Source organism: Botrytis byssoidea (genome assembly GCF_014898295.1).
Source record: "Botrytis byssoidea strain MUCL 94 chromosome Unknown BBYS_001, whole genome shotgun sequence".
Taxonomy (NCBI): Eukaryota; Fungi; Ascomycota; class Leotiomycetes; order Helotiales; family Sclerotiniaceae; genus Botrytis; species Botrytis byssoidea.
The window spans coordinates 1,323,570-1,341,747 of record NW_024065842.1 but is presented as its reverse complement, the minus strand read 5'-3'; the positions used below and the strand labels follow the sequence as shown (position 1 = coordinate 1,341,747).

Genomic DNA, 18,178 nt, shown 5'->3' with positions numbered 1-18,178 from the left:
AATATACTGTGCGATATGCAATACATACAATCTAATCACGATTGAAAAGTGCTCCAATTTCTCACCAGCTATTCCAAACCTTGCCTGACCTCTCTCAATGTATTCATTAACAAGAAAGCTTGATCGGTAATTGAGCTTCGGTGAATTGATTTCAGGATGGGGATCATTTTGCTGTGGGGTAAGGGTATCGGCCCCCCTGCACGCCCTGTCCCGTAAAAGTACGCTAAGATAGAGGTGGGAGACAATCAAGAAAAAAAAAAATCGAGATCATAGACGATAAGGAACGAGTCCATTAATTGTATGAACAAAAGAGGTTTATTCCCTAAATCACTCTCATGTTTGTCTCTCTCAGTCGGCGGACTCCTAAGCTGCAGCAACCATACGTCTGTACATCATGCCTCTCGAAACTTCTTGGAGCTTCAGATGCTCTTCCTCTATACTCAAATGCGATACGAGGCGCGCCGCGGGCACCTAGAAATGCCGCCACATTTTCGACGACACGGCTTAATTACAAGAAGAAAAATACAAATACTGACACCAAGAAGGTCGATAATGCTCCGAAAGATAACGGTACTCAAACGGCAGGTTCAGCTGCTCTGCAAAGTTTAATGGAAGCATCGAAGGCAAAAAGAGTCGCGAAGTTGAAAAAGAAGAAACCGGCTAAGCAGGTCAATGAGCAAGAGAAGGGCAAACAGCAGCAGGCTACCTTGGACCATGGGGACATAAATCGCGAAGATGGGAATCAAACGAACATCAAAGAGTCTGGCTCAAAATCAAAATCGAAGACGAAGAAGAATGCGAAGAAGGGCACGCCCAAATCAAAGACTACTAGTGGTAATGTAACACACAAAAAGATAAACGAAGAAGAAATTGAATCGAAGGATCGAATCAAAAAGGTCAAGCAAAAGCTTATCAATTATGTCAATTCGACCAGCTCGAAGAGCTTGATCCGAAAAATTGAAAGCAATAATGCTGTCCATGATGACACAAAGAATCTGAAGATAGCTCCTTGGCAGCTGCATTCCATCTACGAAACTATGGTAGCTGAAAAGGGCGAAGCTGCTGCAAGAAAGGACCTCGTCGATCTTATTCAAAAGGGAGGCTTAACTACCACAGACCGGACTCAAGTTATGAAAGAATTACGTGCATCTCTTGTCAATAGGCCAAGGCCGAAAAAGGATGATGCGGTTTCTGAAGCTGTAAGCTCATCAACTAACCTAGCTGGAATGCTGGCTTCGTTTGAATCTATTCCTCAAGTTCCGGTCAGGAGGATTGTGGATAGAAAGTCTAAATCTGCCAAGGAGCAGAAACCAAGTCGCGAAAAGGCTGCGCCTGCAAAGGTTAAATCAATAAAGACAGGTCCAATGAGAAAATCTCCCGGCACAACTGCATTTGAAGTGAAATCGGTAGATGCCGATTCTCTTCAGCTAGTACCAGTACAGAAGAAGCAACCTCCAGTTCCTGGACTATCATATGGACTTGAAAGAGCCCTGTTCAACCCTGGAGTGTATCACCTCCAGGATCCTCGTTCACGTGTGTTCAATTTCGATCCTTATTTGCAGAAGATTATGCCCGTCAGTGAATTCGATTTCACCGCTTTGAAACAATATGTCACTTCTTCGAGGGATGAAGCATTGATTGAGACTGCCAAACATGAAAAGAGAAAGTATACAGGTTCAACTTCAAGTATGTCGGCATCCCTTGCCCACTTTCATTTCTTGCTATCACAGTGGAGACCGATCAATACAAGCATGCTGTCACAAAATTTCCCTGTTGAATTCAATTCCTTTACTGCTCTCCAGCGAGGTCCCTCAGCAGTATTCCTGAGGGAGAGGGACGGAGTTTATGCCATTGATGCGGACAAGCAATTTGATACAGCCAATATATTGAGTATGCTTGGAAAATCAATGGAGAAGCTTCTCACTTTACCGAAAGAAGAGTTTGAACAGTATCGGAAGGAAAACTCAACTTCAATCACAGAAGATCAACGTAACGAAGTTGAATCCTTCCATTATACTACTATGGGCGATTTCCTTATGAGATCCCAACTCGACGCTCACGATCCCCGTCTTCCGGGCAGCGGCATGTTTGATCTAAAGACTCGAGCTGTAATCTCGATCCGTATGGATATTGAAAATTACGCAGAAGGAAGTGGCTACGAGATCTTTAGCCTTCATGGAGAATATAATTCTTTTGAACGAGAGTACTTTGATATGATCAGAGCTGCATTCTTAAAGTACTCTTTACAAGTTAGAATGGGTCGTATGGATGGCATCTTTGTTGCATATCACAACATAGAGCGAATCTTCGGTTTCCAATATATCAGTTTACCAGAATTAGACAATACTATTCACGGAACGACGGATACCACCACCGGAGATCGGGAATTCAAACTCAGTGTTGACTTACTCAACAAAGCCTTGGATCGTGCTACTGCTAGATTTCCAGGAAAGTCATTACGTTTACATTTCGAGACTCGTGGTAATGTCGAGACGCCATTTATGTACATTTTTGCTGAGCCTATGGAAGAGGAAGAGATCCAAAAGATTCAGGATACAAATAAAGCAGAGATTGAAGCATTCGAAGCTCGCGTTTTAGGCCTGCATGGTGAGAAGGGAGAAGAAGAGCAGTTGGAAGAAAAAAAGAATGCTGAATGGGAAGATCTCCGTGCCAAGATTGAAGAAAGTATGGAAAATGATGAATTTGAGATCAAGAGTGCAAAGGAAATCGCTGAGAGCTTGGTTGAGCATCATGATGTCACCGGTTTAACATTGGATGAGGTAGAACAACGTGTGGAAGAGTTCCTTTCAACCTCATCTTACAATGAACAAGGTGAAGCTGATGCTGCTGGAGAGAGCGAGAATAAATTGTGGAAAGAAGATAATGTTGATGCCGATGAAGAGACAGATGATATTATGGAAGAGATTGAAGAAGCAGAACACGACGAGGACATGGAAAAAACTACTGCAGAGGCGGATGAGGATGCAGACGAAGAGAATGATGAGGAGGATGATGAGGATGACGAGGAAGAAGGGGAAGAGGAGGAAGAGGAGGACGAAACTGAAGAGGACGACGATGGGGAGGGAGAGGAAGAAGAGGAAACTGAAGAGAGAGACGCCGAAAAGGGACCCGAAAACTCAAGCGGAGAAGCAAAACCTAGCGATCTTAGGGAATTTGCCATTGAGGAAACAGTCATGCAAGAAGGTCTTCTCGTCGACCCAGCTGAAGAAAATGCGGAGGCTCAAAACAGCAACGCCGAAGCATCTGAAGTTCGGGAGCCGGAACTTGTCGAAAATGAGGATCTATTAATTGACTCGGCTGAGGAAAGTGATGATTTCACTGATTCGAATCATGAGTCATCAGAGTCCCAAGAAAGCTCAACGGATGAGTCTTTCACTTCAGATGAAACAGATAACAACGACGAGACATTAATTCCAGATACCGAGTCAAGTCTTCCAGAGGAAGAACCCGAAAAACAGATTTTAGCAATGCATCTTGCCATTCGCAACAAGGTCAATGACAGCTACGTGATACGACCGGAAAAGTTGACGAAAGATGATAAATGGGTCGTTGAATACGCATTATCTGAAATTCCTGATCATGAAAGGGCTATGAATCTTTATAAAGCAACCCAATTAAGAAGGAAGACAGCTTTGAAACGATCAGATGAGCCCGACACCAAATGGGCAGAGGAAAGAAATAGTAAATTTATTGCGCATTTGAAGTACTTGGCACAAAGTGGTCGGGCATGGAGGCAGAGGATTACGGAGAAGGAGGCCAATGAACCGGTCAAGACCTTGGAATTTAGAGAGGAGCCAAAGGAGGTTGGTGTTTACGAGGGGCATGAGGAGATGAAGAGGGCGGCTGAGGAGAACAATGAAATGATGAGATCAGTGGAAGAGACTAGCGAAGAAAAGTCAAAATAGAGAAATTTACGAGTGGATTTAGAGCATTGTATTATTATTGCGGACCTTATGCTCTAATGATGGGTGGGATCTGGCATAGACTCGACGTTAAGGAAAATAGGAGATATGTATAAATTGTACCATCATGATCGTCACTCAAATTCAAGAATCAAAAGTTTTGTTTGCAACGTCTCCATTCCTTGATTTTCAAGTTACCTTACAGCTTTGCCAATTGTGACTCCGCGAGAGCTTTTTTCTATACCCCTCTACAACCCCAGATGGCGAATGGTTGCTAAGTCCCACCAATTTCCGTCAATTCTTTGCGAAGTCGCTGGGGCGATGTAGAAAGTCTTTCCGGCGAGATGGATATAGGTGGCAATACTAGATAGGAATCATAAGCAAGTGATCTTCCACTGTCACACCCCAAACCCACAAAAAGGTTTACCTTGCGTAGTATCCATCAATCCCTGACAAGTCACCCCGAGACTCTCAATACTTATATCCCTAATCCTCTCACTCTCCGCTTTTGCCCCAATGGGAATCGTATAGATTTAATACTGCACATTTTCTAATCCCATCTCGCGATACTATTTCTCAATAGTATACAAGTACTCCTCCAATAACCATGGTAAATACATCGATACATGCTTGCTGGAATTCTTTCATGGCCGGTCCGTTGAACGGCCTGGGTGTAAACACCATTTTGGATTGCTGGATGTATCCACCTGGTTTTATCAGCGCAACGAGGGCAGACAACGGAACGTGGAGAATTTGTTCCTGCGCCTGGAAGTGCAAAGTGTGAATGTACTAGATCGAAGGTCGAACGCTCAGTCGGAACTCGTGGATTGCGAGAGGAAGATGAAGTGCGCATCGGGGGGGCGGGAGATGGGTAGTAGGGGTCTACGATGTCGGTTCTGATGTATTTGTGTTGGGCTGAGGAGGTGGCGGCAACATCTTTGGGCCAGATACCTAAGGGGTTGTTAGGCGTTGTAATACGGTGTGTGGTTTTCACGAGCTGGCTGGTTTGTTTCCTCGTTTACTAGATGTGAAGATTTGAGAGTGTCGCTATCTGTAGGAAGAGACTTTTATCAGAAAGTTTGATCTGGAGAGAAATTGATAAGTCAGGAATCGTCATTCATCCCTGGAAAGATCAATATCGCCGGTCTTTGCTATTTTTAAAGCAATTATTTCGTTTTCATAATGTGGCTGAATCATAAGGGTTATCATCAAAGTTCCTGGCTCAACGCCATGATTCTAATCTCCCAAAGCCCTGAGCGAGTGCCAATACATACCATGATTTCAGCAATATACTCACCATGTAACCATGTAAATGAGCAGCTTGGTCGCAGACCCAAGAAAGGTTGAACAGCGGGACTTCCGCGTGATTCTCCTCATTAAAGTTGTATCTCGTGGAAACTCTTGAAGACATGCATCTGAGTACTTGAGACTCTAGTAGTATTTCCCTGTCTCAGAATGATTGAAGCCTTTCTGTCTCTTAATCTTGAGAAGATATATGATATGCGACACGTGAATTGGATCACTCTATATAAGCTCCCTCGATCATATCTATAACATAGCAGGTCGACGAAAGTATTAGGACTTGGTGAATTATCCAATTAAAAAGAAAATGCTTGTTATAGTAGAGAAAGTATGCGCTACCAACAAAAAATCATTCACTGCCTATTAATGGAAACAATTTTGCGGAAGATACCTGGCGCTGGTTGGAAGTAAATATATGCTCAAATTTGAACATCTCACTACTAAAATACTAGCGCCAATGGTTTAGTGGTAAAATCCAAGCTTCCCATGTTAAGATGTACATCTTCACGAGTTTGCTTGGGCCCGGGGTTCGATTCCCCGTTGGCGCAATGGACGTTTTGCTCACGCTTCCATTTTGTTTTTTTATGTCCTCGATCTTCCTCTGTCTGACTGACATTGAGGGTTTGTTCGCATTGTTGTCAAAGTCGAGGTGGATGTGTTCGGTTGGTGTGGCGTGTTGAGATTGTGGGGTAATTGTGGCGGAGCTGTGGAGGTGAATTGATTGAACCCCACATGCCTCCTTTTTATTGAGATGTGAAGTAATCGAAAAGAGGTGCTGGGGTTTTGTCTTGAAGATACCTGGTTCTTTTTGTGAAGCTGGCTTTGATCCTTACTTGCCTGTAGCATCTTTGAGGGTTTGCTGTTCAACAGACGATCATTGATTCCAGAGCTATCACATCTGAAGCTAGTTCGGAGCGGAAGCTAAAAATTATGCCCACTTGAACTATTGGTGCTAGCTATCGTGAACTTTGAAGGCTAGGATTGAAGGACAGTCCTTTGCCGGCTCTAAGCAAAGTGGCAAACGTTGGCAGATTGTAAAATGCATTGTGTCTTTTACAACGTTCAGCTGATTTGGGGCGAACAATTGACGATGACCATAGGAGGTTTCGACTAGAGTCTGTTCTTTCTAGACAGAGATGTTCGTAATCTACTGAATATTGGCATCTTTGCCGTTCGAATTCTCTTCGGCGAGGCTCTCGAAAATACTTTGAGGCTTTACTTCTGTTTTCTAAAATGTTCATCTTGCATCCAATAAACTAGATATGAAACTCATTTCTTCAGACAAGGTTTTAGATACGCAGGTGCGTACTAAATAGCAGCCAGTGAAGCACATAATCAAAGCTTTCTAATAGCGTGCAGCACTAGCATCTCCTCTCACAACCACCTTTTTCATCTCCATGAAGTTCTAAACTCGCTAAAGAAGAAATAATTTGGAGAAGAATTCTCTATCGCTGGGTCAAATACAGAGTTGAACATTCAAGAGAGACACCGACAGCTTCCCTCCCCTACAAACAATTACTGTGGGAGCTAAACCCAAGAGCAAATGGCTTTAGCTATCCGTTCACTACTACCAGGTAGCACTGACCCGGTCCTGCAAAATCATGAACTCCTAGTCATAGCTCTGAGTGTTGCGTTCTTGGAACTCCAATCATTGCATTTGGCGTCATTTGTAATGATCAAGCATTCTCCTAAACTGACAGTTCCTACTCATCTACTAAGAGCTCTCTCAGGACCAATTGTCATAAATATCAAGACTTCGCTTAATGTCGAACCTTAAATGGACATTGTCAATTAGACACTATCATGACTGGTAGATAGATTTCAAGCATGAAATGAGGACAATCGCTTCGAGAAGAAACATTCAAAAGAATCTGGCGTGCACACCACAACTTTCTTGGCTGATAAAATAATGTCTACAATGGTTCAAAGCTCAATCAGGGGAGTAACACTATAACAGGTCCTAGCACTTGCAGAGCCTTGACTGAATATGTTGTTTGTAGCTTAACATATTTTTGGTCTGCAGTTAGGTTACATCGGTCAACAGCACCACAGTCATCACATAATGAATATCGATGGAAGGTCATGTTGATAATTTTATTACTCCATCTAACTAAAAGTGTGCTACCGTCAAACCCGAAAGCTTGCATGCCAAAAGGAAATGAAATGAGTGAATTTGTATACAGTAAAGAGTGTTCCTATGTGCAATCAGTGGAATCATAGGCAGAGGTTAAGGCTTGAGAAGAAGCTCCTGCACAAAGAAATCAGCAATGTTTTTAGACGTTTGCTTGAGGTTCTTGAAGCAAGATTCAAGTCCGGATCATCTGAGATACTTGAATTATGCATTGTAAACAGAAAGGTGATTACTGCTTCAAATAATCGAGATATTGCGAGGTTTTTCGAAGGTATGCCTATCGCATAGAGATTTCTGTAATAAAAATCTACTCATCATTAGTCTTAGGTATGTAAAAGACGGATTTGTAACTTACCAGATGTTACCCTAATACAAGTGGAGTGTAGGCCATTATTAGCATATCACATAGCCTTTGTGCGAGAGAACAAACTGCTGTAGACTGCATCCACAACAGGAGTAGCGCTAATCATTCGCCCACCGAAATATCTTCCATTCAGACCCTTGATGGCATTCTCTCCTCCTTGTACTCGATCGAATTTGAGATAAATATCTCCTTGGGAGTTTGGATCTAAAGCAATGTGAACAACGTGGCCATATTTTTCTTCCGCTTCTGCGCGGACATCATCCTCGAGTTCCTTTTCCCAGTTCTCACCGTCCTCTCTGTGAAATTGTTTAGTAATGAATTGACAGAAGGGGATATACTACTAACTCTGTAGGGTCGAACATGTTCTTGAGTACAACACAACGGCTAGCCATGTTGACATTGACAGGTAAAGCTTTGGTTTCTGTTTTAGGTTTTGATACTTCTCTTCTTTCGTGATTTGCCGCAACCGTGGTATCATCTGTTCTGGCGAGTTTTCTCATCAATGCATCTCGACTATAATTGTTGAAGTTCACGCCGCCAACGTCAGTGTCGTCCAAAGCACTAGCACCACCCGCACCTTTATCATTATCTCGACCACCAGCACGATCGAAATTGCTGCCGCCAGCAGCGGTAGGACCACGCCCACCAGCGCCAGAAAATGCGGAACCCTGAAATTGTTGTTGGTGGCTTTGGCCATGGAATCTTTGCAGAAGACTGGCGGTAGATTCAGGAGTGAACTTATCGTTTCCAAGACCAACACGAATTGGTCTGCCAGCAAGATCAAACCCATTCATCTTCTCCAACGCTTCTCTAGCTTGATTTGGATCGCGGAACCTATTATACTGGTTAGCATAACTGAAAGACTTTTCATGGGGAAAGCTTACTGAACAAATCCATAACCTCGACTACGTCCTTGCTCTTCTTTTTGCAATTGAACAAATTCGAGCTCACCAAATGGCTCAAATACATTCTGTAAATCGCTTTCAGTGATGCTGAAATGTATGTTACCCACATATAGTCGATGGAATGGAATTTGATTAGGGTTACTAGTGGTAGCTTCGGGATTGCGGACTTGTCGATTTTTCTCAGCCTCGGTGAGTTGTGCAATGATTGGGATTCCTAGGAGTCTCTGTCCAGTGAGTTGTATAGCAGCAGGAACTGATTCTTCGTTTTTAAACTCAACGTAGCCCACACTGTACAAAAGTTAGTAAATGAGCCATGCAAGATTTATGAAGAAAACACATACCCTTTAGATCTACCACTAACTCTGTCCTTGACAATCTGAGCCTCCTTAACGGGGCCAACCTTTTCAAAGAATGCGATGAGTTCCTTAGTTCTGAGACGAGCTGCTAGCTGTTGCACAAAAACGGTGCGCCTATCCCGTTCATCCTCGGTCAAGGGGGGTGTTCCTTCTCGTTTGGGGCTTCTCGGCCGGCGTTCTTCTCGAGGTTTGTCGGCCTCATCGCGGTCACGGCGGTCACCTCGAGGACGGTAATATCTATCGGGACTTCTGGTACGTGAGCGTTGACGTCCACCACCCCTACCTCCTCTGTAATAATCTCCATCCCTGCGGCCATTTTCTTCCGGAGTATCTCTGCGGCGACGAGGTTGTCGACGATTGTCATCTCGGCTTCTACTTCTGCGTCTACCCTTTGCGCTTCCATGCTCACTTGTTGGGGTTGAGGTGCCATCTTTCTCGTTTCTATCTCTGCTGCGAGCGCGGCGCTTCCTATCTCTGTCGCGATCCCTGCTATCATCGCGAAGTCTATCACGGTCGCGTCTTTCACTGCGCTCACCCTTGTGGCGGTCATCGGATTCTTTGGTCTTAGCAGATCCGTTTTGCTCAACAGGAGTAGCAGCTGCAGTTGAATCCAAGAGGGCTTCGACATCTAAGGCGGACATGGTGAGGGTAGTTACTCGCCTGAGAATGGACAAATTACAAATTCGATGATCTTCTTATTCTAAATGATTGCTTGGCAAATTAGATAGATAAAATACGATGGCTAGTGGTCTTTGAAGCCGTCAAAGATTGATGGATATGGAATTAGTGAAAGACTTTTAAAAGTTAGAATTGTTGTCTCGTACAGAAAGTGGCTGGTGGGAAAAACATGACTTAGTCAGTCTAGTGTTTCTTCTTAGTTTGATCATTGCACCTGCACCACGTGTTTTGAATGGTCAAAATATTCTTGCTGAGTTTTTGGCCCACGATCAATCTTTTAAAGTGAATTGAGTTGAACATTTATAAAAATTTTGGCAGCATGTACGATACGAAGGCAATGAATTATGATTTTTCGAAAGTAAAAAGTGTATATTAGGATATTAAAAAGGTTACGAAACTATTAATTCTTCTAGGAAGGCCAGCGTGCTCTCCGTATCCAGCCTAATTCATGAACGCCGAGACCAGAATGTCTTGATAGTTCTATATCGTCAAGTCATTCCAAAAACACGCCATTATTTCCTAGATCGGCTGCATCATTTACAAATTCATTATCCATCTCCACTTCATACAGTTTTTGGCGCAGGCGCAAGTTGAGTTCCAAAGATGCAATCCCAGAATCTACTAGTAACCCCGAACCCGTTTTCGTAATCCATGAAGTGATGTTGAAGGTGGTACTTCTTCAATTGTCTCCAGTACGAAGGCAGTGTGCGGTGATGAAGGAAGTAATGTGTCAGATCATAACAGATGTATCCAAATATTCCTCCACAGAATACTGCTGTAGCCACATGCCAATCCCAGTAGAACACAGCATGTGCAAGCTTCCAGAAAGGAGTCGCTAAAACAATGAAGAGGGTAGGAGGCATAACCAATCGGTACTTATCCATTGGTAAATAGTGGTGAATGCCGTGAAGTAAGAAATGAAGCGTGAGTGCTACTCGATTGTCTGGGAGCCATCTAGAGATACATGTTAGCTTGACATTCGCTATCAAATTTAAAGGAGAGTTGTATGGTAGTATACATACTTGTCGAGGTGGAAGAGGAATCGATGCAAAATATATTCGACCAGAGTCCAAAGGAAGAGACCCAAGAACCAGTACGCTGCTTCTCCAGCAATGTTATTGAATCCTTTGCTCGCAAGGTATGTACCGTAGGTGACAGGTGGAACCCAAACCATAGGCACAACCCACCAAGATGTCTTTGATAGAGGTTCAAGGAAATTCCCAAAAAGAGGTGCAGACTCTCCTCCCTTATAATGACGAGGTCGATGAACTTGCTCTAAGTAGAACTCCTTGGTAAACCCACCACGCCAGATTTGCATCAACAATGGCTTGTTTAGGTCAAGGAACTTGTGTGTTTTATAATCGTTCACAACATCTGTCTCCTTATTCAAATCATCTTCCGTGGACATCCCAGTACTGGCATAAACAGGCAGAGAATTTGCGGATTCATTTTCTTTCAATTCCTTCAAGCCTTCTTTTGTAGGTGGAAGTGGAACTATGGAATCTGGTTTTGTACTCTTGGTAGCGGTATCGATAACCTTATTTGTAGTAACAAATCCGATAAAAGAATCCTCAAGAACATCGTAAGCAGCTTCGGAATGGGTGTGCGAGAGCTCGTCCTTTAAGATCTCCGTTACGTCTTGACCGGCGTATTCTAATACCAATTCACCACCACCCGGATGGCTGTCAACGAAATCTGTAACGTCAAAGACCCTTGTGCCCATAGTAACATAACAGCTATCTGCAGAGTTATGAGAGGCGACTTCCGCCTGAGTAAGGGTTGGGAGAGTTCGAGAAGGAGACATGGTCGCGGTTTTGTCGAATGATATCGACTTTCGAATTAGAAAAAATAAAGAATCGCAGAAGTATAGGAGGGATGAATCGATATTTTGTATCGATTTCGGGAGGCAAATTGGGAAAGAAACTAGAGAGGTGTTGGGCACGGGCGTAAACAGAGAAACGGAGTATTCGGACAATCCGTGGATAGGGCGGTGGAAGTCGTGCAACGTCTTTTGATATATATGTGGCTGCCAAAGGAAGCAATCAAGGAAATGGGATGTTTACAATCAAAAACTCCAGAATTCCTTCCTCTACAATCAGAATAGAGTATATATAATAAACGACTCGTCACCGTCCCAGTTCGAGTATATATTGAGAGTCGATTGATACACCGGCCACTAGGAATATCCATGGATGGTGATCTTTTCTCAGGAGACTTTGATAGAGAATCGAGCCACATCAAATCTGTAGATACCGACAACCGATCTTCAGGGTACTCCCTGCAGACAATCTCAATTGAACCTTTGGCTTATTCATATTTATCACGTGACTGTCAAGCCTCGAGGATTCACATGATGGATGGCGGGGTTTGCGTTCAGGTCGTCAGATGTGGCTCAGTAACTTGGCAAGGCTTACAACAATTGCCATGTTATAATTCTTCTGCTTTCGTCATCTTTCCGATCTTAGAAACCTCTTTTCTACTCTTCATCTTTTGCCAAACGTACAATTCCATAGTGGTGGTAACATCAAAACACAAAATGGCTGTCCTAATTCCCAACTCAGGGCCATTTTTGCTCATAGCATGCATTTTGCTTCTTGTTTTACCTTCCCCCGCAGCAGCTTTTGGTGCCGGTAATATTCCTAGTATATCCAATGTCGAGGGCAAGAACTTTCGTCATGGCGATATCGAGGATATGCTCAAGACAGTTGCTTTCATTAAGGGTCATAAGTGGACGAGTATGATGATCAAGAGGGTTTACTTTGGAAATTGGTTGCGAGATTACTCTCAAGCAGTCGATGTGGGAAGTTTGAAAGGTGTATCAGCGCCTACAATCCGAATTCTGGTAAGTAAATGGCTACTCTATTATCGTAGCCATACTTGCTAATCATTCATAGGTTTGGGTTCTTAGTTTCCTGTCTTTTGGTTACGCTACTGCAGAATTTGAGGTCACAGAAGAGCGTCTTGGCGTTTATAGACCCGAAGAGCATATCGATAATCCCAAAGGTTATGCTGATAATGAAGATGCAAGAACTTTTGACCCCAGACTTCGTGGCCCTATTAATCCTATAGAGCTCGAAATCGACCCAAATTCAGGTATGAAAAATTACATTGCCAACGAAAGTGGAGGCTGGGCAACTAGTGCCGGTTACGTCAAATTCAGCTTCGCACGGAGTATCCATTTTGGTAGACTGTATACTAGCGGCTCACATGGTAAAGGCAAGGAAGAAGATCTCTGTGAAGCCCTTAGATGTCTTGGACAAGCCTTGCACTGCATGGAAGACTTTGGAGCCCACACAAATTATTGCGAGTTGGCTTTGAGAGAATTAGGATATCGTGATGTCTTCCCTCATTGTGGCGTAAACGCGGAGATTAATATTCGTGGTCATCATGTTTATCCTCTAGTCACAGGTACATTCGGAGCGGTTGATTTCTTACATTCAGTTCTTGGTGAAGCAACTGATCATTTCACTCAAACCGAAGTTGAGGAAATGGATCTTGCTTTGGGTGGAGCGCAAAAGGCGCAGCAGAGTGGTGGTGGCGGTGATGGCCAACGTGGGCTATTTGGATCTGGAAGTAGCGGCACGGACTTTGCAGGTCTTCTAGCTCAGATTCCTGGTATGGGTAGCGGATTAGCAAGTACCGCACGAGATCTTCAAGCTCAATCTGCCGCTCAAGAATATCAAAATTCAAACCAGCAAACTCGAGCTTCTGGAAACACATTTAACGCTCCTCCTGGCTCTACAGGTGGCCCACCAGGTCCAGGTGTTCCAGGAATGAGCCCTGATTTTGATGCAGTTGCAACTGCAAAGAAGATTTATCCTATTCTCGAGTTCAGAGATAAGATTGTCAGAGCCATTAACAACACAATTGCCAAGATTCCTGGCCTCGAATCATTGGTCGAGAGGATTAGTGAGACATTGACCGTGTTTATTCTATCTTTACTCGCACCATTTGTTCGACCAATCATTGATGCAGTATCTGATAGTTTGAAGAAGGGTTCAAGTACAGTTGTTGAAGCCAGTGCAAACTCTCAATTCGAGCCATGGAATGACCCACATTGCACTGACCCAACTCACTCTATGCTTTCCAAGGATCATTTTTCTAACATATTGAATTCATGCGCTGGAAGAGTGGCTTCCACCATCTTACAATATGTTACACCGTAAGCTTTCCTGCTATAGTGGCAACACAATTGCTAATCTCCTTTAGTCGCATACTCTACGCGTGGCAAAATCCGGGCGTCCCGGTTGATGAGGTAATGAACGATATCTTACGCACCTTCCACCATCCAGCTCTTCGCGACGAACATGTCGAAATCCACAAGAACATGTTCAATACTGTGAAAGATTGGATCAACGAACAACCAAATGCCCAGGGTCTAAACCATTTACTCAGTTCAGAATCCGTAAAAGCAGGTCGAAACCACACCGGCTCAGACCAACATGATCATAATCATGGCTCTCTCGGTGGCCACGGTAAGACCTCAGGATCTATCTGGTCAGAAATCAAAACCAGAGATCTAGGAGCAATGGAGGGCTTGGATACTGAGCCATCATACATAAACCCCTCCTCAATTCCAGGTTCTCCGGGACGACAACACGGTACTCCAAATTACGGGTACGGCAACACGGGTCCTTCACAGCCACCTCAAGGTGGAAATTCTTACCTTGAGCCAAGTTATCAACAACAAGGTGGTTATGCATCTCAACAACCTCCATATCAACAATACGGAGGCTATGAACAACACCAGCAGCAGCCATACAGCCAACAGTATGGCGGCCCTCCACATAACAACTACGTACAAGGACCTCCTCCAGGAGAGTATTGGAATCAAGGGCCATCTTCCGGCCAATGGGGCCAACAAGGACCACCTCCCCCCGATCCATGGGGTCAAGGACCTCCTCAGAACCAATATCCTCCTCAGCAGGGATACTCAGGTCAACAATATCCACCTCAACAGCCCCCTTATGGCGGTCAAGGTGGGTATCAATATCCACCCAGTGGTGGTGGTTACGGAGGCTACTAATGATACTCGATAATTTCTTGGGTCTTATACGGGCAGGGTTGGATGGTTTGCTTCATTTTTTATCACAATACGTGCTGGTTGGTGGCAAAGTGCACACGGGGAAAATGGTAGAGGCTTTTTGGGAAATGAGATCAAACAGAATCATTGATATTTTATTTTATGGTTGAATAGTTGGCCACAAATAGTAAACTGCACGAATATTTTGTGGAGGATATTCAATGCATGGGAAATTTGGGTTTATAAATAAATAAATACGTTGATCAAATGAAAATTTCCACTTGCTTAAAATCTTGAATTTTACATTTTGGATATTAGTCCAAGACTATGTGCCGCAATTAGAAGTAGTCTCACATAGTGACACAGATATCCGGATCGATTCACTTGTAAAATAGTACAGCATAGCGGTTAGAGGGTACCTCATAAACCTCAATTTTCTAAGCAGTTAGATTTTCTGTAGATCTGATGAGTATTTTCTTGTAATCATGTATATTGTTCTTATACCGATGACATACAAGAACGAAGGAGAAGATGAGGTATGTGTATACTGATCCAATAAGCTGAATTTATTGATGGGTTGTTAAATATCTAGACTCTGGATTATGAAAATCGATAGAAGATCAAGAAATGATAGAAGGATAGTAGAGAAAAATATCTTGTCAATGTTTGCGGTAAAGTTTGAAGGAGTTGATAGAAATTTGTAAGGTGGTGGTGATGATGATGATATCCGATTGATAGATGATGTTGCTATTTTAATTTCTTGCGAGATGGAATCTTCTATGGATCTATAGGTAAGAATCTGAACATATGCTCTAGCTGTATAATACACCAGGTTGGGATCTCGGTGGCATGAGGATACTTTCTAGACCAATCTACTCTAATTGATACTCAACTCGATGTAGGATATTCATGTTGTAGATTGCTGTGTCCATTAGGGTTGGAATTTGACTTGGTAGTGATATCATGACGGAGATATAATGTTATTTGACCAGATAGAGATAATACTCGATATCTGATATTGTATCGTACAGTCTGAAGTCCCTGTTTAATTTGGGTTCCTTCAAATAGATCTATCATGTCATCTAGAATAATGAAATGAAGGTTTGCCGATATAAATGTTACCTTCATACGACAGTTGAAACAGGAGAATGCGGTTGTCTGACATGATCTGATAATGCGATATGAAGTAATAGACATTGAAAGATCCTAATATCTATGATTCAACGTGGGTATTCGGAGCTGTGGTGAGCATGTTTTTTGACTCTTGAGATATTAGTTCAGCCCTATGGGAGCTTACTTGTCATGAATCACAATGCTAATTCAGCTGTTCAAGTGAATGGATCAAACAGCCGTGGAGTGATACTTTTGAGCTGGTCACATTGAGATACATTATTCTTTTGCACAGTATTTCCATGAACAAAAGGCAATACTTACCGATTCGTCGACAGTCTCAGATTTGAACCACATAACGGAAGATGGTATCCTATAGAAATAAGATGTTGGGAAAGATATCCAAATTTCTCACCTAGGCACAGAGAGAAATTATCCGTAAACCAATCGAAAGCAACAAGTCCTAAGCAAACATCATGAATCACGACTGTCTAGATAACTCCAATCCCATTGATACCAAATCATGCCTCTCAAAATCATCAGATGGACTCTTTTCGGTAAGAAGAAAATCGTATTACGTCAAAGGGATCGTTTTTGTAGGCGTGGAAAGAGCATATAATTTTCAATCGTATGGATCTAATTTACATGTATATTGGTTCATTCGCGCCTTCCAAAGTTATCCCTTACACAGTTACTGACGACATCACATGCCCAATACCAAAGGCATTCAATGTGAAAGGAAGTCCATCAGTGATTAAGCGAATCATATACTAGCGAAACGGCTCCGAAGCTTATTCTAACTAGATACTTTAGTTTGATAGTAAAAGTACACCACTTGTGATACATCTCGAGGTTTGATATAAATATGTCCTTTACCTAACGTGAGGGTTGGGTTTGATGTAGTGTTATCAAGATAAGCCATTTGAATGATGAGGAATAGACGTGATTATGGAGTCATTTGGTATTAATGGCTGGTTTATAGGGATCGGTGTATATGATTGCTTCGTAGCACTTACTCTCTATTAGTTTAGATTTGCATTCAGTTAATTTGGAAATTCTGGGGTGGATATTTCAAAAGCTTCCTCTGGTTTATTTTTAGCTTCTTAAGGATTCTCCTCGAACATGGATTCATACCTGCAAGTTACTTCAGACTCTTAAGCCAGATCATATATATTCAAGACAATTTTGACCTGAATTCTCAAGACGGTTCATACTATCAGGTAGATTTATATTCTCACGCAGATTCGCATACTCAAGTTGTTTCAATCACTCTAGTCGGTTCATACATTCAGACATTCCGCAGTTTGAGACTGACTTGTGACCTTAGGACAAGACAAACAATCAAGTCATTTCATTTCATTCTTTCCAACCATTTCGAGTTCTCAGAACAATTCTTACATTCAGACTAGTTCACATATCCAGGTCAGCTGATACGCTTATATAAATTCATAGTCTTGAACTAATTGAGCTTCTTGAGACAGTCCATCCTCCTTATTAGTGAAACGATGGGACGACCACAACATGGACGTCTTACCCTTATGCCTGAGGAGTCTAAGACTTATATGCGAGAGTAAAAGCGGCGGAGCGTATGGCAGGCAGCGGAAGAACTAGAGAGACAAGCCGAGAAAACAAAAGGATTGGCACATGATACAATGGGTGTAGACGAGAATGAGGAGGAAGAGAAAGAGAAAGATGATGGTAGCGAGGATGGGGCGTATACAGGAGTACTGAGTGAGGGTGACGACGAGGAGGAAGAGCGAGTAAGAGAAGGAAAATTTGAAGAGGCTCTGTTCAAGAAGGCCCATCCGAACGGATATCCTTACCACGGACTGTCTTTTGCCTTTCAATGGACTAATGAGCCCAGACACCTGAACCCAGGTAGCGTTCGCGAGTACGACCGCCGCGCATACGCAAGGGTCTCCTCAACAACACAGCCCCGCCGTAAAGACGAGGGACAAACGAAAATATCTCCGCCTGAATATCCTGAAGATCTGTCAGTTCTCGGATCATGGTGCTGTGGCAAAGTAGATTGCAAGATTCACAAGCATTCATCCCGTAAGTTCCAAGAATCTAACAAGTTCCGGACAATTCAAGAGAAAATTATACGAATGTTGCACCGGTCTAGACTTTCGGTAGATGAATGGAGTTCATAACGGCTTTGGTCTGCATGCTATTCAATCTTTCCGCCGTCAGCCCCTCGTCAAGCCGCCTGCTTACTTGAATAATCGAGAGGGACCCCATCAATCGCTTACTAGATACCATTGAATCACTCAATCCATGTCACACAATTGAAAGATCCGTCACTGGATTACACCAAACGGATCGCCCAGTGACTTAGGCCGTCAATAAAACCGAAAGGATCTCTTCCCTATGGCCTCCTAGTTAC

General features: G+C 43.1%; 5 protein-coding genes across 5 annotated transcripts; 3 read left to right on the top strand and 2 right to left on the bottom strand.

Annotated features, from left to right (window-relative positions):
* Positions 1–335: 335 nt before the first annotated feature.
* On the top strand, positions 336–3,926 carry EAE97_000400 (uncharacterized protein; the record flags this gene model as incomplete). Its single annotated transcript, XM_038870910.1, has 1 exon — positions 336–3,926. One exon carries the CDS (start codon positions 336–338, stop codon positions 3,924–3,926), a length of 3,591 nt encoding a protein of 1,196 aa, XP_038738271.1.
* Positions 3,927–7,301: 3,375 nt separating this feature from the next.
* On the bottom strand, positions 7,302–9,769 carry EAE97_000399 (uncharacterized protein). The gene is made up of 5 exons (XM_038870909.1): positions 8,967–9,769; positions 8,605–8,913; positions 8,066–8,554; positions 7,712–8,016; positions 7,302–7,663 (listed from the first exon to the last, which is right to left on the bottom strand). The coding sequence occupies exons 1-4, from the start codon at positions 9,620–9,622 to the stop codon at positions 7,758–7,760; spliced, it is 1,713 nt and encodes a 570-aa protein (XP_038738270.1). The 5' UTR covers positions 9,623–9,769; the 3' UTR covers positions 7,302–7,663; positions 7,712–7,757.
* A 453-nt stretch (positions 9,770–10,222) lies between these two features.
* Positions 10,223–11,463, bottom strand: EAE97_000398 (uncharacterized protein; the record flags this gene model as incomplete). The annotated part of the gene is made up of 2 exons (XM_038870908.1): positions 10,223–10,613; positions 10,682–11,463. 2 exons carry the CDS (start codon positions 11,461–11,463, stop codon positions 10,223–10,225), a joined length of 1,173 nt encoding a protein of 390 aa, XP_038738269.1.
* A 732-nt stretch (positions 11,464–12,195) lies between these two features.
* On the top strand, positions 12,196–14,685 carry EAE97_000397 (uncharacterized protein; the record flags this gene model as incomplete). Its single annotated transcript, XM_038870907.1, has 3 exons — positions 12,196–12,501; positions 12,554–13,821; positions 13,869–14,685. The coding sequence occupies 3 exons, from the start codon at positions 12,196–12,198 to the stop codon at positions 14,683–14,685; spliced, it is 2,391 nt and encodes a 796-aa protein (XP_038738268.1).
* A 2,759-nt stretch (positions 14,686–17,444) lies between these two features.
* On the top strand, positions 17,445–17,945 carry EAE97_000396 (uncharacterized protein; the record flags this gene model as incomplete). The annotated part of the gene is made up of 1 exon (XM_038870906.1): positions 17,445–17,945. One exon carries the CDS (start codon positions 17,445–17,447, stop codon positions 17,943–17,945), a length of 501 nt encoding a protein of 166 aa, XP_038738267.1.
* Positions 17,946–18,178: the final 233 nt, after the last annotated feature.

What these genes read in the sequence shown, in the direction of transcription:
- EAE97_000399 (XM_038870909.1), bottom strand. Translation starts at nt 9,622, where the DNA reads ATGTCCGCCTTAGATGTCGAAGCCCTCTTGGATTCAACTGCAGCTGCT. An exon ending in GTTAGTGGTAGATCTAAAGG is followed by an intron (nt 8,914 to 8,966) that starts GTATGTGTTTTC and finishes ACTTTTGTACAG; the next exon opens with TGTGGGCTACGTTGAGTTTA. An exon ending in AACATGTTCGACCCTACAGA is followed by an intron (nt 8,017 to 8,065) that starts GTTAGTAGTATA and finishes ACAATTTCACAG; the next exon opens with AGAGGACGGTGAGAACTGGG.